General features: G+C 65.2%; 1 protein-coding gene across 2 annotated transcripts in view; it reads right to left on the minus strand.

Annotated features, from left to right (window-relative positions):
• Positions 1-20720, minus strand: part of ARHGEF16 (Rho guanine nucleotide exchange factor 16) — a 28153-nt gene extending 7433 nt beyond the window's left edge. Inside the window, exons 1-11 of one of the 2 annotated variants that reach the window (XM_046661930.1) lie at positions 20567-20720; positions 12023-12635; positions 10076-10121; positions 8779-8936; positions 7047-7103; positions 6448-6608; positions 3586-3738; positions 3288-3417; positions 2350-2424; positions 1964-2056; positions 332-483 (exon numbers count right to left, since the gene is read on the minus strand). In XM_046661930.1, coding sequence (XP_046517886.1) covers positions 332-483; positions 1964-2056; positions 2350-2424; positions 3288-3417; positions 3586-3738; positions 6448-6608; positions 7047-7103; positions 8779-8936; positions 10076-10121; positions 12023-12616 — 1619 coding nt within the window. In that variant the 5' untranslated portion in view covers positions 12617-12635; positions 20567-20720. Of the gene's footprint in view, positions 1-331; positions 484-1963; positions 2057-2349; positions 2425-3287; positions 3418-3585; positions 3739-6447; positions 6609-7046; positions 7104-8778; positions 8937-10075; positions 10122-12022; positions 12636-20546 lie in introns of both variants that reach the window. The other variant, XM_046661931.1, reaches the window with a different exon arrangement.
• Positions 20721-20805: the final 85 nt, after the last annotated feature.

Raw genomic sequence — 20805 nt, forward strand, 5'->3', positions numbered from 1 at the left:
AACCCGCAGAACAGAGGCCGCGAATTTCTGGCTCTTCGTGGCCTGGCCGGGCAGCCCCAGGTCTGCAGGTGAAAGCCAGAGCCAGCCCCGCGGGAGGCACCAGCCGCCCCAGGTCGTGTGTATGGCGCTGAGCACCCAAAGGAAGCTGTGTGCGTGTCCTCATGTAGGGGGACCCAGTGGGCAAGCCAGGCTGTGATGGGGCCCCACTGTGCACCCCCAACGCTGAGGCCGGGGGAGGCTTGGGGCCGGCTCAACCACGCCCCTCTGGGCCCGAGGCCACAGCTGCTGCCCACTCCCCAGGGTGCAGCCCGGCACCCACGGGCGGGCCTACCTCTTCTTCTTGGTGACCACCAGGACATCATTGAAGAGGAACAGGTAGCAGGTCGGCCGGCTGGCGAGTTTTCGGAAAAGCCCGGTCTCCTCCATCAGGAAGAGCTCCCCGCGCTTCAGCAGCCAGCGGGAGGCCGAGATGAGCGGGAGGGACTAGGGGACAGAGCGGAGGGATGAACCAGCCCCCTGGGCGGGGGACGTGCGGCCGGAGGTGGGCACCAATCCCTGCCTCTAAGAACCAGGTCACTGGCCGTCCCCGGCGCTGGACCGAGGAAGGGCATGCCCTGCTCCCGGCCCCAAACAAAGGACCATTCAGTCAGCCAACAGGCGCTCACAGCGGCCACTCTGCACCAGGCCCTGGGCCCAGATCCTGTCCCGCAACCCAGGACGGCCGGCCCTGCCTCAGATCAGGCCCCGGGGCTCGCTGGGCACCCTCGGAGCGCTCCCCAGGGGCCAGGAGCGACGGGTACACTGGGGAAGCCCCAAATGCACCTCCTGCCCAGCAGGGAGCTGACCGCATCTACGCTCAGGCTCCGCATGGCCACGTCTGGGGCCAGGGGCCCTTCCTGCATTTGGAGTGGCGGCCCCACTGCAGCCTGGAGCACAGGCCAGGCTTCAGCGGTAACAAGTGAGGCGCAGGCAGGCAGGATGCACCCAGGCCCTGCCACGCTGGGTCCTATATCACCATGGCCGGTACTCATACTTGGCATGGAGCTGGCGCTCAGACCAAGCCTCCCGCCACCATGGCTGCTGCTTGGGCACATTAAGCTGGATGGGCAGGGGGCAGGCAGAGTGGGCCTGGCTGGGAAGGGAGCGAGGTGGTCTGCCCACCAGCCTCTGCTCCCCAAACGTGCCCACTGCGACACTCACACCTGCTGGACTCTGAACCCCACATCCTCCCAGCTCTGGGCCATCCCCATTTGTTCCCGGCCTGGGCCGCCTGCTCTCCTGGCCCCGTGCCAGGACCAGTTTTGAAACGTCACTAGGGTGAGGGCCCTGCTTGGAGGTCAGCCAGGCCTGAAACTGGGTCCTTGCTCTGACCTCCAAGTGGCCTGGGGTACAGTGAGGTGGGGGACCCAGGTCTACGGTTGGGGGCAGCGGCAGGGGTGGCCCCTGGGCAGCACCGGGAGGGGCCAGTCCATGGGTTGCTGGGGGTCATAGGGGCAGGAGAGCAGGCATGGGCTGCTGGCCCCCTCCCCAGAACTGACGGACGTGTCCTGGGCTCACAGGGAAGCCTCAGCTGGCACTGAGGTCACCCTTCTCCTGTTGTCAGCACAGTGGCAAGGGACCCTGGCCCAGGGTAAGGCCTCCAACCGGGCCTGCTGCCACCTGCTCCCCTCATAAGGCCACTCGGGCGGATCTGCCCTCTGCCCCCACAGCCCTGAGGGTAGGCATGAGAGGCCTGGGGCAGGAGGGCCATAAAGCTGAGCCTCTGTGGTCAAGGGGCAGGGGAGTCACAAGGGACACACCCAGATGGGGAAACTGAGGCCTGGAGAGGTCGAGGCAGAGGCCCTGGGCCTCACCAGGGTGGGCTCCCCCAGAGGCCTCTCTCCAGCCCTCACATGGGGGCCGCTGGGCCCTGACCTCAGACAGCGGGGTGGGGAGAGGTCTGAGCGCGCCTGGGACCGCCCACCTTGACCTTGCTGAAGTCCAGCTGGGTGTGCAGCATGTACATCTGCTCCATGCGCTCCATCTTGTGCGCCCCTTCATTGCACTGCTTCACCAGCTGCGAGGTGTGTGCACACGAGAGCAGGCTGTGCTGCAGGCCGCGGTTGGCCCCTGCGTGTGCAGGGCGCCCCACTGGCCCAGTCCTCTGGGGCTGCCCGTGGTGCCTGCCCTCATGGCTGTCCTGGTCCCTGCCCTGTTGTGGGCTCGCCAATTGTGTGCGAGCTCCACTCTCCCAGTACCACGAAAAGCTTGAGATGGACAGTCTGGGATGCTCCCCGCCCCGCCCTCAGGGTCTCTGCCATCGGGGGGCATGGGCAGCAGAACCCAGGGCTGGGCTGGGTCCCGTCTCACCTTGCTGATGGCCTTCAGTGCGCGGCTGGCGGCTTTGTACCTCTCGGGGTGGCCCTGGGTCTTGAGGCAGAGTGTCTGCAGAGAAGACACCAGACGTGAGAAGGCTCCAAGTGCCCTCCCGGCCCAGCCTCAGGGGCCTGCATGGGGCAAGGGCTCCCCACCAACACCAGACCCCGATGTGGGCTGCAGGGAGGTCAAAAGCCAGCACCAGAGGACTCCTGCCAGGCCCCACTGCGGCACAGAGCCCCCAAAGGATGGTCGTGTAGGAACCTGGGGTGAGCACTTCCCCCAAGAACCCCACCGCTTCTAGTCCCTGGCCATCTCAGTCCAGCCTGGGGAGGCCCCTGGAAACATCTATTTTTACGATTCCCAGAGGGCCCAGGAGGGTCTGATGTCCCATCTGACTTGGACAGCTGACCCACTGAGTACAGGCCACATGCTGCCTCCGGGAGCTTAGCTGCATGCCTGTGCATGCATGCATGCGTGTGCATGTGCATGCCTGTGTGCACACGTGTGTATGCGTACATGTGTACGTGTGTGTACCTTTCGCTCCCATGTGCCCCTCTGCCCCATGAGCTGGCATCTCAGAGATAGGAGCCACTCTGGGGAGTGGCTGAGGACCGACACTCGGTAGGGGTCTGGGCAACACGGGATCAGACCCATCGATATGAATGAAGCCCATGAGCTGCTGAGTGAGTGAATGAAAGTCTGCAAAGTGTGAATGGCTCCTGACAGAGCTCTGCAGGCGACAGTGACAGCTGCTGTGGCCATCAGAGCCGTTGTGTCATTGTCCTCATAACTGTCACATGGCACAGGCCAAGCGTCAGGGAGAAGGCCAGAGGGAGCAACACCTGACCCGGAGGCGGGGGCCTGGGCAGCTCAGGTCCGTCGGCGGGCCGGCCACCTTCCCCCTGGCCGAGGTCTGGGCGTGTACTCACGTCCGTCAGGAGGGGCAGCCGGGTCACCCGCTGCATGGGCAGGATCAGGAAGGAGATCATGGGCAGGCCCCCGCACGCCGGCCGCCTCTCGATCTCCCTCAGGACCTCTCGGAAGGCGGCATTGCTGCTTCTGCAATGGAGAGAGGGCTTCCGCTCAGCGGTGGGTGCAGGTGCGGCCAGCCCATGCAGAAATCATGCAGAGCCTGCAGAAGCAGGCTGAAAGGGGCAACGTGCTCCGAGACCAAGGTGCTGGATCTTCCGAGCCCAGATCCCCTGGGTCGCGGGGGGCCCCACTCACGTCAGCTTCTGCAGGGCGCGCTGCTGGTAGACCTCATTGGAGCAGTAGGCAATGTAGGGGTGGAAGTGCTTCTCGGCGTGCTCCTCCAGGATGTCGCTGATGTCCTCCACGCATACCTGCGCCTTGTGCCGCCGCTCCAGGTCCTCGAAGAACCTGCGAGGGCGAGGATCGTGGGCCTGGTTGTCCACTGCCACACTTCCCATGCATGCATGCACACACATGCACATGAGGCTGAACTCAGCTAAGCTCCCAGAGCCAGCACAGCAGGCTCGTGGTGGACCGAATGCCCAGGCTGGCGGGACCTGGGCCAGTGCTCCTGGCAGGGGCTGTATGCCACGGCCCTCCCAGGAAAACCCCAGGACAGAGCAGCTCCTTAAGCCTGGAATAACTGGGCAAATACCCAAACCCAGGGCCGCTTCCCACTAGTTTCTGGCAGATTCTAGCAGCATTGTGGGATGTGGACAGGCACGACGGAGAACTTGTCACTCTGACTTGATTCCCTGGGACTCAGGTCAGAGCCGCGAGGATCTCACAGCTCAGGCAGGGTCAAGGGATGGGGCTGGGGCTCTGGGCAGACTCTCTGGAGGGGAACACCAGACCCCTGATTCTTGCTGGGCTCCTTCTGAGGCTCATCTGTAACCCGTACCTCGGGCGGGGAGATGAGGATGAAGTGCTGGCCCAGGGCCGCGCAGGGTTCTGCTCCCAGGGCAGCCACTGCCACCGTGGCTAGACCCACGTCGGGCCGCCTGGTGTGCAGGCCGTGGGCCGGAGCCTCCAGTGCATTCTGCACAGCTGCAAAGTGCTGGAGCCCAAGGCCCCATCACCTCTCCAGGTCCTGGCCAAGGCAGCCGGGAGGACCTCCCACCCTAATAGCTCTATCCCTCAGAAGCCCCTTCCCCTGTGGCCCCTCCCCAGTGCCGGGCTTGAGGCTGTTGGACCACAGCATTTCTCCCAAGTCTGCCTCTTTCAAAGCCCTGCTGAGCGGGGCTCCTGGGACAATCTGGGGCAGCCCCATCTGGGAGTTGAGACACCCAGCTGACGGACAGAGAGCAGAGTCCCTGAGCACAGACCTGCCCCAACACGGGCAACCCCAGGCGGCCCACACTCCTCCCTGGGGAGTGACCAGGCCGAGGGGGGCCTTTACTGTTCACCCACCTGGGTAGGGGGGCAGGGCGGGGAGGAGCTCAGTCCTCAGTTCCCAGGCACTGAGTGGGCGGCTGTCAGCCCCACCCAGGACCTGTGGCAGGGCCACCACCTGGGAGGAGGATGGTCAACCCCAGCAACCTGTGGGCCTGCCCCTCTGGAAGATGGGGCCTCACTCTGGTCATCCTTGGTAAGGCCGGTGGTGGTCCCGGAAAGGGGTCAAGGTCTTGGCTTGGAGGTGGGCAGGGGTCCCTCAGGGCCCTGCTCACTGGCCCCCGGCCTGGCCCTTCACCCATGGGGGCCACATTTCCTGCAAGTGGAGCAGTCTGAGACACCACTCCGGGGCAGCCCTGGCAGATGCAGACAGCATGTCAAGAACAGATGTGGAGCGCCCCCCCCCACCCCAGGAGGTCCTGGCTGCCCGGACGCAGGGCCACACACACACGTGCATGCACAGGCAGGCCAGGCCCGTCAGAACCTCCCATGGGTGCCTCAGAAGGCTTCTGAGAAAGGTGCGGGAGAGCCGACCCTCAGCCACTGACTCAAAATAGCCAATTCCTGGGGAGGCCGCTGTGAAAGGCCCAGAGCTGCTGGGGCCCAGCTAGGGGCAGGAGGCAGGACAGTGGTGGCCAGCCTGAGGCCCTGTGGATGTCAGATGCAAACAGGCGATAGGTTCCAGGCCCTCAGCCCCGCCACACTCAGGGGACACAGAGCAAAGAGTCAGAGCTGGGTGGAGGGTCAGCTGCTGTCCCAGAGCCCCCCACCGAGTCAAGGACCGTGAGCCTCCCAGGCGGTCACTGGAGCTCTGCAGGAAGCCCCACCTGCAGGGACAAGACAGCCCCCCGCTCCCCCTCACGGCCCTGACACTTCCACAGGGACCCACGGGCAGCAGCTTCTAGGTGGGGCTCTGCAAGCTGCAGGTGTGATGCTGACGAGTGAACTGAGCACTGAGCCACCCACCACCTTGCCCACCCCACCCCTGTCTGCAAGGGGGCCTGTGGGACCCGCCCCATTGGGTTAGGGAGGATGCTGAGGCTCAGGGAGCTGCCAGAAGGTGTCGTGGGATCTCCTGGGTCTCCCAGGGTCCAGAGCAGTGCAGGGCTGAATGCACACAGTGCACCTGGACCTCACCCTCCCCAGGTGTAAACACACACACATCTGCTGCCACAAACAGGCACATGCGCATTCACACACGTGCACACATACACACGTGCACTCACACATGTGCAGGACACGCACATACAGGCCCATGCAAGCCTGAGGCTGCACGCCCAGCCCCTCCTCCACCTTCCGGACCTGCAACCAGAGCCCTGGGCTGGGCACCAGACACGGCTGGGAGGAACACGACCCAGGGCTGCAACTCGAGGCTGCCTCCTGGCTCCGCCCTGTCGGCACCTCATGCCTTGTCCTTCCGCCCTCTGCACCGGGTTTCATGGCAGGAACGTGCCCATCAGCAGGCAAGGCCACCCCACTGTGGGTGGCACTCTACCTCTCGAACATCCAGGGGACAGGGTGCTGGGGGCACCAGGACACTGCGCTCAGCTGTCCCTGGGGCCAGCTCTCAGTGGCCTCAGGGCCTGTGGGGGTTCTCTTGCTCCCTCCCAGCCAGGAGCTGCTCCAGAGTGCCGTCCACACCCACAGGCCAGAGGTCGCCCAGATCCCCGGCCTTCCCACCCTGCTGAGAGCCTGCCCCAGACACCGCGGGGGGCCGGGCCTCACTTCCGACTGGCGCCCAGGACGTCCAGGATGTTGGAGAAGAGGTGGTGGTGTTCCATCTGGGTCATGGTTGCCCGCAGCGCTCTGGACTGCAGGAACTCGGCCACCAGAATGCCCAGGCTGTGCTGGTAGGAGAACTCCGATGTGAGGATCTCGAAGATGGCCTGGGGCAGAGGAGAGCGATGAGGTGTGGCTACGCCCACTGGGGCCCTGCCCGGAGAGGGGTTTGGACGGGCCCCCACACAGGGGGGCATTTTTCTGAGTGCTCAGGCCATGGAGGTTCTATCTGGCTGTGGGGGCCAGGCCGGAGACGGCCGACTGGACAGGCCCCTGGATGATCTGTCAGGACAGCCTTGGGGCCGCGGGCCGGATTCTTGGGTTTGTGCTCTGGCTCAGCCACGCATAAACTGTGATGCTGGGCAAGGACTCTCACCTCATCTGAGGAGTGGGTAATGGCAGCCGCCCCCGCCCCGACCCCGCCAACGGTGTCAGCCACCATTCTGGTGCCTGGCCCAGGAGGTGGCCGATGTGTGGGCAGACAGGTGATGTCCCCATGGCCGTTGTACCCCCAGGTAGGTCGTGTGGTCTGCCCGGCCCCTTACCTCCTGCCTCTTGCGCTCCTCGGCCGGCAGCTGGTCCAAGATGCCCGACTCCACCACCTGAGGAGGGCACAGGCCCAGGAGTCATGGGCTGCGCATCCTGGAAGCCCAACCTCCCTCAATGGGCCAGAGTCGACGTGGATGGCAGGGAGGCCTGGAGAAGGTGGGAGCCGGGCTGGCCCAGCAGAACCACCTTTTGTGGGCCACCTGGGACTGCCCTTGCATGGCTCAGCACAGTCCAAGCACTGAGCTGGTCTGTCCCTGCGTGGTCCAGGGAGACCTCGCCTGGGCAGGCCACCCCCTGAACAGCCCTGAGGCAGCCAAGGGAGGATGGGGGACCGGAGGGAAAGGCTGGCAGGCACGGAGGGTGGGGAGGGGGCCTGGTCCCACAGAGAGCTGCCTGGCTAGTGGAGTGGCGCAGAGCCACCAGGAAAGCTGAGGGGCGTGCCTGGGCCAGGTGAGTCAGCATCCTGCCCGGGAGGTACAGGGTGACACCGTCCCAGCTCTCTACCCCCTCAGGCCCCGTGGCCCCAGGTGGCCTGGCTGGAAGATGGTTCTCAGTCACAGCACGCCCACCACGTCCCTGCAGAGCCCAGCAGGATGGGCCGGCTGCCCCGCTGCCTGGGGATGCCCCCTCTGCAGGACCCGGGGCCCTGATTCTTGCCCTCCCCCTCACTGAGCTGGGCAGAGGTCATCACCAGTGCCTGGGCAGGGGCTAAATCCCTCGCCTCCTCCTGCAGCCGGGGACTTGGCCCAGGTACCCCAGCTCAGGTGGCCGGGACCGGAATCTCCGGCAGTGTTTCAAGGGCGCTGTGTCCTGGACCCCACCAGACCCAGCAGGTCATGCATACCCAGCAGCTGGCACCCAGCAGGTGGGAATTCACATGTATTTCCAGACCTTTCCATCTGCCTGACCTCACCCCCATGCTGACCCCTCCCTGGCTGAGGGGTCCCATGGCATGCAGTGTCATGGAGCATAGTGGGCGGGCACAGTGCCGAGGCCCCCCTTGTCCTCCACGGGGGCACCAACAAGGAGCCCCACTGTGCCTCAGATAGAGGAAGGGCAGCCCCCAACCCCACTGGCCACCCGCCCACAGCCTGCAGCACAGCTCCGGCCCTCGGCTCTTTGGACGGGGCATGAGTCCGTCTGCCCCGTGACCAGCTGTGTCCTCCTGGGGTAGCGACTGCTGCCTCCCCGGCACGTGCTCTGAGCACAGGAGCCTCATCTCAGCCGTGCTCTCCGCCAAGCCCCCCACAGCCCTGCAGGGCAGGGACCAGGCCCACGCTCAGATGTGGCAAGTGAGGAGGTGGCTTGGCAGTGGCACAGGGCTCAGCGTCACAGCCAATGCCTGGCCCTGGCCCCCAGCCCTGCGCCCACTCCCCTCCCCTCCTGCCTCCTCACGAGGACCCTCCCAGCTCTTTCCTAGGGGAAGGGCCCTGGGAAGGGGGTCCCCGCAGGGGACTCTGAGCAGGAAGCAGAGTTCAGGGCTCACCTGTGGGACATCCACCACACACCCACTAGTGACACGTGCCCCCGACTGTTCTCTCCCTCCAGTGACCAACCCCAAGTTGCCCCATAAGGCAGGGTGGCTCCGATGACACCAGGAAGGAGATCCCCACTCTAAGCTGGGCATAACGGGGCGCTTCTGGAAGGCTCTCCTCCTCACTGGGAGGACATAGGCCAGCTGTGCCCATGGCCTCGGGGCAAGGGAGTCCCCCACCACCCTGGGCCTACCTCAGGGAGCTGGCTCCAGGTGACCTGGGGGGGCCGGTAGCTCTTGACCACGATGGGGATGTCCGCCTTCTGAGTCCCCTCTGGGCTGGAGAGCTCGTCGTCTGACTCTTGGCTGGTGTTTAGGCCCCGCTCCCGGATCTCCTGGTAGAACCGTGGGTCTGGGGAGAAGGGGCAAGTCACCTGCGGGCCTGGGGGCTCTGAGCAGGCCTGGTCCCCCAGGAACACACAGGCTGAGCCCTCCCGAGGGCCCCCTGGAGGTCCCGAGAGCATCACGCTGCACAGGGTCCCCCGGAACAGGCGCCATCGGGTGGGCTGGCTCCCATGGTGGAGCGGAGCACAGGGCTGGCAGCCCAGTGCAAAATGTGGCACCTTCAGACCTGGGTAAGCCAACAAATCAGAGCACCGCAGGCAGGGCCTGGGGGAGGGGCTGGGTCCCAAGAGTCCCCCCATTGTAGGCGGAGCTCCCGCTCTCTCGTTCTGCAGCAGTTCTGCAGCAGCGGAGTGCACGGCAGCCCCACGGGGACGGGCTGGTACATGGCTCCAGGTGGCTGAGCCCTCGAGCATCCCCCCCACCGCCTTCCCCCCATCTCGCTCCCAGGCCTGGGGCATTGCTGCTGCTCTCCTGGGAAAGGAGGCCCAGATCCTGATGTCTCCCCTGCCCGGTGGGGGTCCATAGAGGCCTGGGGGCTGGGAGGGAGAGGGGGAGAGCCCATCCTGGCTGGGGCCCCTGCATTCTCAGAACCCTGGGCCAGCACCAAGGCCCTGCTCCTCACGCCCATTGTGTGCTCCAACCTGGCTATGCAGGCACCTACCCCTCAATCTCCCTCGTGGGGTCCCGTTGGCACCCCACCCGCAGCAGGCTGAATGCACTGCTCAGCCCTCCCAAGGCCCAGCCATTACCCATGCCCTCCTGAGCCCCCAACACCGGGCTTCCGGTAGACTAAGAGGGCTCCAGGCAGAGCACGCAGCAGGTGCATCTGCACCTCAGAGGATGCTGCCTCCTGTCTGACCTTGGTCCCCCATGCCTCCCTCCAACATGCATTGTGGAGGTTCTGTCTGCCCCCTGCCTCTGGGATAGTGTAGAAAGGCATCCAAGGGAACCTTCTAGACCTTTCTAGACCCATCACAGCCGCATGGTCAGACAGGCCACCAGTTCCTCCAGTCTCTGGAGGGATCCCATCCAGCATATTCTCCACGCCACTGCACCCAGACCTCCCCCTCCTCCGGGACGGCCCCATCGAGACCAGGCTCATCTGGGCGGGCCCACCCCCCAGTTGCCTCCTGTGGCCACACTCACCGTCCTTGAAGGAGCCCTTGTGTGCACGTTTCCGCCCCAGCGTCTTCTGTGCAAACGAGAGACAGACAAACAGCAGCAGTCAGCAGGGTGAGAGGGCATGAGAGGGAGTGATTCCTCCGCCCAGGGGGCCCTCACAGCTCCATGTGTGAAGCTGTGCCCAAAGGGAGGGGACTCTGCTGGGCACACAGAAGGTGCTCAATAAATGTCGGCTCCACAAGGGATGGGGGCGGCCCACCAAGCGGAGGCCAGGACAGGTAGGATGAGGTGGAATGGGGGCTCAGAGCAGGCAGGGCAGGTAACAAGGGCTGTGCAAATCCAGGAGGGTTGCCTGGAGAAAGAGCCAGGATTGAAGTAGTTAACAGAGGGTGCTCAGGAAAGTAGGGTGTCCTGATTGGGTCTGGAGGAAAGCCTGAGCAAGGCAGGACAGGTGTGGCTGGGAGAAGGCCAAGAAGGGACACTGGGTGGAGCCAGGGCCGCACACAGGGCCCCACGACATCTGGGACCTGGCGGCAGGGAGAGCAGAGACTGGCGGGTTAGTGTCCAGCTCCCAGCACAGGCCCAGGGGCCCAGCAGCTGACGGCGGGACTGGGGAGGCGAGTGGGGGCCTGCATGGTGGCCCCCCGTTGCCCACTCAGTGACCACTTCCCTGCTGGGACACACTGTTCCCTGACCTTGCAGGTGTGCTGGTTCCAGGAAAGGGGAGCTGCTTTCTCGAAACCAGTGGGGGCCTGAAAATTCCCCTTGCTGGTCTGGACTGTGTGGCGCTCCCAGCTGCCCCTGGCCCTGCTGCCCCGCCTCGTGCCCCCAGCACCCCAGTCCTCCTGCCTCCAGGTCTGGGCACATGCTGCGGCCTCGGCCCTCCTCCACCGGGCACCCGCCTTCGGTCCACACCTCTGCTTAACCCTCTGTCCTCCAGGTCTGCCCTGCCTAGCCCTGAGCCCCTGGGAGCCCCTGCTCTGTGCTCCCACAGCCCGAGCACCCCCAGCCCGACCCTCAGCACCCTCACGGCACCCTGTCCCCGCTACCCTGAGAGCCCCCCCCGGCCTGCCCCTGGGCTCACGGCGGTACCCCAGCACCGAGCACAGGGAGCACTCAGGACATGTTCGCGGAATGTATGAATCCACAGCGAATGAATGAGTGGACCTGCAGGCCTGGCCCTGGGGGTGCAGGGGGCTGAGGGGCCAAGAGTCGCTGGGGCCTGGGCCTCAAGTAGGCGTGGCAGGGGGTGTGCCCACTCCCAGGCCAGGGGAGACATTAAACCGAGGACAGTGGCCAGTGCTCTCCCTGCCCCTGCCCCCTCCTCGCCGGGTCGCCAGCATTCTGACGGTGGGCTCGGCTTCTCCCCAGGCCAGGGCCACAGCTCACGGTCCGGGCAGGACCCCAAGGCAGAGGAACCCCCAGGGACAGCCACCGTGGGTGCAGAGGGCCCTGGGAGAGGACACCCTTCCCACCGGCCCTGTGCCTGCTCGTGATGCCAAGGGAGCATGGCTATCGGATGGGGAGGGAAGGGCGTGCAGAGGGAGCATCGGACTCCTCCTGAGCGTGGACACGAGCCCCTTGGGCAGACCCAGCCCAGGCCCGTAGCTGCCGGGAAGCTGTCACTGAAATGCATCCTTCAGACAGGCCAGCTCCCCCTTGGGGCTGCTCTCTCCCAGGCTCTGCTCCCCACTATGGCTGAGAGTGGGGACACCAGAGTCCAGGGGTGCAGGGTCACACCCTTGACGCTTCTGAGCCTTAGCTGCCTCATCTGCAAGGTGGGACACACTCCGCTCACTCTGTCGTTGGGCTTAAATGGAATAAACTACATCAGGAGCCTGCACATGGTAGGGGCTCACAGGATGGCAGCTGTGTGATGACGGTCTGTGACATGATGGCTGGGCCCCCTCCCTGCCCATGAGTTCCCGAGGCACGGACCCCAGCCCGTTGTCCAGGTGGACAGCCCCCTACCTTATTTTTGGCTGGACACCGAGCAGGAGGCTGGCTGGGCTCCTCGGCCAGAGCCTGGAGCTTGGGGCTGAGCTTGACGGGGCCCCCCTCGCTGCCCGGCATTCCCAGGCCCTTCATGGCCGCCCGGTAGGATTGGTTCCGCAGGTTTCGTCTAAGCATCCCCCCGGGGCCCGTGTCCATGTCCATGTCGTCCAGGGAGAAGCTGGGGGCCGAGAGGAGCCGGGGGTCCCGCCGGGCGGCCTCCTTGCTGAGCATGGCCGCCCCGAAGCTCTGGTGGCGGGCCGGGGTCTTGGCCTTGCTCGACACAGCCAGGCTCCTGGGGATCAGCTGCTGAGTGCCCAGCTTGAGGGCTGCGGGGCTCTGCGTGCTCAGGACGACGGCCCGCGGCGTCTCGCCTTCGGAGGACGGAGGTGAGGGAGGTGGGCACGGTGGGGTTTCAGGCGGGGAGGAGGCATTGTCCCTGTCTCGCAGGGAGCCCCGGACCATCGGGAGCCCGCACGCTGGGTTCCCCTTGGGATCGAGCCGCAGCTCCGGGGGGAAGCGGTATTCCAGGAGCTTCTCCTCCAAGGAGCTGTCCGAGTGCCGGTGGGACATGCTGAGTGGCCACAGGGTCCTGGGGGGAAAGGGCAAAGGTGAAGCTGCGTGCGGACATGCACGCTACAACCCCTGCACACTGGCCCCATCCGCTCCTTTGCAGTACCTGCCCTGGCTAGAGCCCGTGCTCAGGACCGCAGTGCTCCAAGGCCGGTGAGCGGCCCAGGGCGGAGCTGGCCATCACAGAGCCCGTGGTCACTGGGCCCCCAGGAGGCTTGGGACAGTCTCAGGCCTGCAGGCACCCGGCTGCCGGGTTGAGGCAGAGGGCAGGCGGCTGGTTCTCTGGGCTTGAGCGCCAGGTGGGAGCAGCCTGTATAGAGGCTGGCCCTGCAAGGCCACCATGCTTCCCCTGGCAGGTTGCACACACGGAGGACAAATTCTCGAGCTGGGGGTGAAAGTGTCGGGCGGTGCAGGGTGCCTGGGCCTGGGCCCCACAGCCCAGGACTGGAGTCAGCCACTCGGGCCCTTGGCACCATTTCCTTGCAGTCAAGGCGAGGATGATGAACAACCTGCCTGCAGAGCTTTTCCGAGGCCTGCGTCCGAGGGGAGGCAGTGACCCCAGGCCCCGCCTTGCCCGAGGCTCCAGGGCACCCCGAGCCGTGGTCCTCACGCTGGTGCCCAAGGTGGACCAGCTCACCCGCTCCGGAGGCAAGGGCTGTCTTTACTCTCATTCTGCCAGTGAAGAAATGAGGCCCAGAGAGACCCAGAGGCCTGAGAGGCATTCAGGACAGGGGGCATCGGAACCAGGATCTGCGCCCAGCCTGCCTGACCCCCGGCCCTTCCTCCAGGCCGCCCCATGCAGGGACACCACTGTGGCAGCTGTCTATACAGCCTTTCCACATGCCCAGCGACACACCCACGTTTTTCCACGTTTCCGAACTCTGAACGGGGCCGACAATCCCTGTCTCGGGAGCCTTGCCGGGCAGGGTCGCTGTGCGTGTGAACACAGTGGGGCAAGGCCTTGGCAGGGCTCTGACCCGGCCCACGGCCCCAGGACACGCTGCTGCTCCATGAACGCGGAAGTGCGCGTGGGGATGGGGTCCTGCTGGCCTGGGCCCTGAGTGACTAAGCCATGCGGAGCCCAGACCCAGGGCGCTGGTGCGGCCAGAGGGAAGGCCTGTCTGAAGCACCTTCCAGGCTACTTGTTGCTGCAGCACGACCTGGCTCGTCCCGGCTGACAGCGCGTTGTCCAGCCGGTGTGGACGGGTCCACTGCCATCTTTCACACCCAGGCCTGGCAGGGCTGCCTACAAGCCTCACGGGCACCAGCCCCTGCCCCTGCCCAGCGTGTTCAGAGACCCTGCTCTCCACCGCCACCACCGCTTCCCTCTGCTGCTTCCTGTGCCTGTTTCAAAATCTGTAAAATGGGCACAATGACAACAATGTACACCCTGAGGGGCCAGAAGAGTCTGCAGGCTCATTCGCACCAAGTGTGTAAATGGCCCTGGCCCACCGAGGAGCCACGACATCACGACGAGCAGGCCCATGCAGCATCACAGACACCTATGCTCCTCATGCGGCAGCCGCAGGCGGAGCAAGCGCCAGCTCAAGAGAACTTTGTAGCATCAAAGAGGACAACGGAGAAACGCGGTCCTTTTGCTTTTCCTTTTAGTTTTAATACAAACAAGGATAGCCACCGTTCACACGCTCCCTGTGTACGCAGAACTTGCACCCATTAAAACTACGAGGGCCGGGCGAGGGGAAAGCCTACTTTTCAGATGGAAAAACAAAGCTCCAAGTTCTCTGCCAGGGGCCCAGCTGGAGTGAGCTGCTCAGAGCCACACGGCGCCCTTGTCACTCTCCCCGCAGATCTGGATCCGGGAAGGAACGCCACCCAGGAGCTCATCTGACAGCTCTGGGGAGGGGAGCTGTGACCTGCTCTTTCCCACCCCAGGGGCATGCAGCCAGGGATGAGGGCTGGGTGGGTGGGCACCACCCAGCGACACCACCACCCGCCCCAGAACCCACCAGGGGTCCCAGCCCCGGCCCACCTCTCACATTGGCTGCCCAGTGCTGGGTCTGGGTGTGTCCCCTGCAGGGGCTTTCACGCTTGGGCCCAGGAATTCCGTCCTGCGGGAGGCTGGGCAGGACCGGCCACACGGCGCCTCCTAAATCACGGCACAGTGGCAGTGGCTTTGGAGGCCGGACACCCGGAAGCCTGGCTCTCGCCGCTCGGCTCTCCCAGCACTCAGGCAAAACCACGCCAGGCAGGCACGCACAGCACCTCCGGCCCCAGGGAGGAGCTGCCCTGCACAGGAGCACCGCCCACGCATTCCTGGGGACATTCTGAGTCACCCAGCGGAGGCTGGCCAGCCACACCAGGCCTCCCCCGGGCCGGGCGGGTCTGCGCTGCCCAGGATTGCCCCCCGCACGTTAACTCGTCTGCATCATCCCGGCCTGGCTGAGACACGGGCTCCTTTAGACTCGGATCTGCACACAGGCCGAGCAAGACGCGCCCAGTGTGCAGCCGGGAGACAGCTCCTGCGAGCCCTTCGGCTCCGACCGTGCGGTGTTCACACGGGGCACTTTGCACAGCTGTAAAGAGCAGGTGGCGCTGAAAGGCTGGCACCACGACTGTGCCCCCAAGTGCCTGTAAGCCCCCTGTTGGCCCTGTCCCCTCGCCCCTCCTCTCCTCCCTGTCTCGGGCCCCAGACCCGGCCAGTGACACGGCCTCTCCCAGGAAAGGGCAAAGTCCGTTCTGGGCCCGAAGGTGCCCAAACAGAACCTGTTGGGTGAGCTGGTGCCGGGTGTGACCTCCGTTCCCAGCAAGGCAGCCTCGCCCACAGGCCTGCGGTGCCCCCAGCCTGGGACCCGAGGAGAGCAGGCACCATCCCAGGCCGCTGCCCCCTTGGCAGGAGCTCCAGGCTCTGTCCCCAGCCTGAGCCGGCTCTCGGGAGCTGCAGCCACCCCAGGCAGCACCTGTCTTCCTCCTTCCAGTGTTCAGTTATCACTGAACCACGTGGACAAAGGTTCAAAGGTCAAATAGCACCCAAAGGCTTATCATGAAACCCAGGCATCCCCTCCTCCACGGCCAGGTCCCCCACAGGCCACCACTGCGGGCTCTTCAGTTTTTCCCTAATTTCTCAACAAGGCACAGCCTGCTATTTCTGCACCTCCCTACTGAAGGCATCACCACCCTCTCCCGGGTGTGGGCCGGGGGGTCCAGCCCGCACAGCGATAGCCCTGGGTGTTTGTGGCAGCCGGCAGGCTGGGCCCAGCAGGATGCTGGCGCCACGCCTCCCCCTCGTTAATGATTCCCTCCCGTTGCCGTTGCCGTGGTTTCCTTCTGTTCGTTCTTCCCTACATGTTCCGCGACTTGATCACGTGCTCCATATGGTCAGCTCCCTGTTTCCCCGTCTCCCCAGGCCCTCTCCTCTCTGCTTTCGGGCCGTCCCTCTTCCTGCTTCCCTCCCTCTCTGTGCTCCAGCCTGTCCTCACTCCTTCCCCGGGCAGCACCTTCCCGAGGTGGCGTCCTGGGAGGTGGGTCTTGGCCTGTCTGAAAATGTCCTCTTTCTGCCTTTCCCTCGGCCAGTGACTGGGGACCTCAGAGTCTGCGGGAGATCAGTCCAGGATGGAGGAGCCCTCCTCCCTCAGCTCCCAGCTTCCACCTGCTGGGGACACAGCTGACACGGGTGCCACTGTGCTCTTTGGATTGTCACCTGAGGCTCCACCCAGCCCTGGGAGCCCTGCCCGGGAGCCCTGGTGCTCACGGGGATGGGTCCACGTTCACTCCCTGAGCCACGAACTTGTGCATCCTTCCAACCCGTGACTGGGGCCTCTAGGTCCAGGCACTTCCTGGTGCTATTTCCGGGATAATTTCTCCCACCTCTGTTTCCTGGGATCTCTCTTTCTGGAATGCCTGTTAACGACTCCTGATGTCTGAGATGCTCTCCTAGTTTCCGACCCTTCTCGCCTACTTTTTGTCTCCTTGTCCTCCTTTGTGGGACATCCCTCACTGTAATCTTCCAAGCTTTCCACCAAACGTTCATTGTCATTTTTGTTGCCCTACAGGGAGCTCTCTCCTGCTCTTTATTCATAGCACCTTGTTCTTGTTTTATGCACGCCACATCTTCTGTCAACGTCAAGCAAAACGATTTTACTTTCGTTTGCGCTAGTTTCTTCCTCTTCGCTGGCCTGACTCCTCCACGCCCCCGTTCCTCCTCCATCGTGGCCTCTGCGAGCTCCTCTCTCAGGCACCAGGCTTTCCTCAAACACCTGCTGGTCCCAGCTGGCTGTCTGCTTCTATTTAGGAGACAGATATTGTGCTGGTGGGAGGCCCGTGTGCCCCGCGCACACTCACATCTGTGAGCTTCTGCCCGGCAGCCTCTTTGGGACCCCCAGCTGGGTGCACATCTGGCGGCCTCTCCTCTGGCCGGCTGGTTCTGCTGAGTGTCTCTTTCAATGTCCGCACTGGACGCCAGCCTTTGCCTGGTGTCCTGGAGCCAGTGCAGGGAGGGGCCGAGAGCACAGACTCTCCTTTCAGCTGCCCTCAGGGCAAATGCCAGCCACGCTGTCTGGACAACGGTGCCACCAAGAAAGGCCAGATACCCTGCAGTGACCAGAGCAGGTCTGCTCCCCAGCAAAGGCGGCCACGGAAAGCTCCTCCAAACACACTCATGGCAGCGAGAACCGTGTGCTGTCTGTCTGTCCCTCTGTCTCCCCAGGAGTCTGTGGGTTCTCTGGGGGCAGGGACAATTTCCTGTTCACATCCCCACAAACAGTAGGGCTCAAGCCCCAAACTGACAAGTGAGTGCCGAGTATCACGAGCACCAGCTCTGTCCTGGGGTCCTCGCCCAGCACTACGTGCTCCCCAAGGGGCCCTGGTGTCCCATGCCGAGCACTGGCCCTCATGTGGCCTCTGTTTCCTGCGCAGGAACCACCAGGGCACTGCCACAGGAGCTTCCAGACCGGCTGTGCCACCTTCTGTGGACTTTCAGGTGACTTCCTGCTGCTCTGTTCAGGGTGGGCTGGGGAGGGCCTTCAGCAGCTGAGGCCTGGGAACCCATGGCACCCAATTTCCCCTTTGCCCTGAGCCTGCCCTGGTGTTCCCAGCACACAGGCAGGGTGCGTAAAGGACACTCAGGGCTTGGGAGAGGGGCGTGGGGGGCCAGGGACAAACAGGTGAGGTTGGGGGATGTCTCTGCACAGCCTCCAGTGACCGACTCAGCCTGTCCAGCCCTAAGCTGCACTTGGCCCCTCCCTGGCTCTCTGCGTTTCGGGCTGGCCTGGCCCAGCGGGCCCTTCCAGCCCAGCCCCTCGCTCCCTCATCCTCCCCGACAGATGGGCCTCCTGGGACCCCAGTGGGCTCGGTGCCCTCTCTCCTGGTCCCCTGCAGAAGCACAGTCCTCCCGGCCTGGGCCCGCGACTCAGCCGCCAGGACCCAGTCATACCGAGCTGGGACCTGCCAGCTCTCGGCTAGGACACGTGGGGGGTCTCTGTGCCTTCTGCCCCGGCCTCCAGGTCCGGCTGACCCCACCCCGCCCAGAAGCTCTGTCCCTCTGGCGCCGTCTGCCCGACCCCGGCCTTTGCTCAGGCAGCCTCCACCCACAATGCCGGCCTTGTGCCCGGGTAACTCTGCCCGGCCGAGCTCGGGACGCAGAGTCCCAGGGAATTTGAGGGCCGGATTCGGCCTTGGAAACCATGAAGCACACGGCAAACAGTCCCACTGAAGGCGGCCGGGGCAGCTTGGGGTTCTCGACCAGGGTGGCTTTGTGCCCCCGGGGACACCTGGCAGTGTCCAGAGACATTCTTGGTGGTCACAGGTGGGGCCAAGCTACTGGACTCTGTGGGTAGAGGCCAGGGATGCTGCTCCGCACCCTACAGTGCACAGCACGGCCCCACAACGAGGAACTATCTGGAACAGACGTGCAGAGGGCTGAGGCGGAGAAACCCCGGCTTGGCTGACCCGAGAGCCACCCTTCACGGTGGGGGTCAGGAGAACACCCCCCCGCCCGGGCCACACAGCCCCAGACAGCATGATGGGGCGGCCGCGGGCCTTTGCTCCTCCCACCTGAGCAGAAGCCTCTAGCTGCCTCCTCCCTGTGACACCTCAGGCACTGCGACCGCCACAGAGAAGAGAAGACGGCGCTCCTGGCTCTGCCCACAGGGCCCACCCTGCCTCTCGTGGCTCCCGGCTCCCGGCTCCGGATTCAGATGTCCCATGACTCCGGCCTGTCCTGGCTCGGCTGGTGCACACGGTGCTTCCCCACAGCAGCCCGGCCTGGGAGCTCCGAGCACTGCCTGCCTGGGGAGCCTGGAGCAGTGGCCCGCGGGTGTCCCCCCAATGCCTCCTTGCCCGCTGTCTGGAGTCCCTGACTGGACTTCTGGAAGGTGGGACAGGTAAGGAAACCAGTGCCGAGGGAAGGCGCCTCAGTGGGCGAGGCCGAGGAGCCAGGCCCCGTCCGGCCCCGTGTCTCCGCCCCAGCGGGCAGCTCTCACCGAGGCCGCTCGAGCGCGAGGACTACCCGGGAAGGAGTCAGCAGCTGACACCCATCTGGAAACCGAAACTAAGATTCTGGGCCCGGGGGCCCGGCGGGCAGCTGTGCCCATCGGATGGGCCCTCAGGGGCAGCAAACATGGACCCCGGCGAGCTGCTCCACCTGTGCCTCGGTTTCCCCATGCGAGGGTGAAGGGGCCACCTGTGTAGGGTCAGAGATGATCCCGGGGGACCAGAGCCCTCTGGGATGGGGACGCCCTCCCCACAGCTCACTACATCTCATTCCCCAGGTGATTTCTGCCCAAGTGACTTGACCTTACTTCTCCCGGGAAGCCCCCAGCCCCCCTCACGCTGTGCAGACTCGGCACGCCCCGCCTGGCCCACGGCCCCTGGCCCTGCCTGCACCCACCTCTCACGGAGGTTCTCGTCCTCCCAGGGCCCGTGGGCCTTGCATGGCGGCGGCCAGAGAGGAGCTCAGCTGAGCTAAGTCAGGCCCTCAGTGACACCCCTACCACTCCCATCTTACAGGTGAGGAAACAGGCCAGGAGGGCTCAAGAAACTTGCCTTAACTCACACGGAGCTGGGATTTCAACCCGGGGTCCCCCCCCCTCAGCACTAGGCCACCGGGGATGTCAGGGTAGATAGGTGTACAGGGGCAGGGGCCCTCCCGCCAGGCCCAGCCAGGCCTCGTAGGCGCCATGCACTGCATGGCCTTGGGGAACCCAACAAGCACCCCTCGGGACCCCCATTGGGCCGTGCAGACTATGCCTGGAAGACAGGGGGTGAGGCCCGCGCTGGCCAGGCGCTGAGCTGAGGCGCACCCACACTCAGAAGGCATCCCGGCTTCCAGGGGGCTTCCAGGTGCAGACCCGGGGGGCAGCTAAGATGGTGTCTCAGCAGGAAGTGGGACCCATCGCCCTCCAGGGCCGACCCCACCCTCCTCCACTCCCCCTCCCTTCAGAGCTGGAGGCAGAGGAGGAGCGCTCCCTGCCTGGGGTCTGCCCACCCAGGACCCCAGGGCGGGGGAGGGGTTTGCTGGGGGTTTCTTGTGGGGAGGGGTCTTCCTTCTTGGGGCTGCTGACCCTTGGGGCCAAAGCGGATTTGGGCAGCAGATTCTCCAGTTGCTAGGAGGGTCGCTTCCCCGGCCCTCCTGACTCCCCTTTTCAAAGGTCCTGGGGCTTCCTGAGGGTCTCAGCTTTGACGTCTAAGGGGAGCTCTGGCAGGAAGCCTTCCCCTCGGGGCTCAAGGGACGGCAGGGGGCGGGAGAGGGACGCCTGGGGCCGGGGGTGGAGTCGGTCCGGCTCCTGGTCCAGCGGCTCGGCCCGCGCGCTCCGCCCCCTTCCGCAGCCCCGCTCCGGCAGCCCGGGGGAGAGGGGGCCGCAAAGTTTCGCGGACCCCCGGGGGGACTGGTAGGAAAAGCGAAGGAGAGGAAAGGCGCCCCCGGCGTTCCCAGCCCCCCCCCCCCCCGAGGCTTGCCTCTGCCCACCAGGCTCACCTGTCTCCCCCCAGGCTCACCTGCGCCGCGGGGCGAGGACGGAGCGACGAGCGCCGCGGCCGAGGTGGGGCCGGTCCAGCCTGCAGGCTGCGCCCTGGCCGGGCGGCCGTTCCGGGCCCCGCTCTGTCCCGGCCGCACTGTCCCTCCCTGTCCCCGCCCCCCCACTTCCTGTGCGGCCCGCGGGAGGCGTCGGCGCGCTGCGGCCCCGCCAGGTGGGTGGCCAGGTGGGCAGGGCGCGCCCGGGGCACCTGGCCGTGCC

The sequence above is a fragment of the Equus quagga genome, chromosome 5 (assembly GCF_021613505.1).
Source record: "Equus quagga isolate Etosha38 chromosome 5, UCLA_HA_Equagga_1.0, whole genome shotgun sequence".
Taxonomy (NCBI): domain Eukaryota; kingdom Metazoa; phylum Chordata; class Mammalia; order Perissodactyla; family Equidae; genus Equus; species Equus quagga.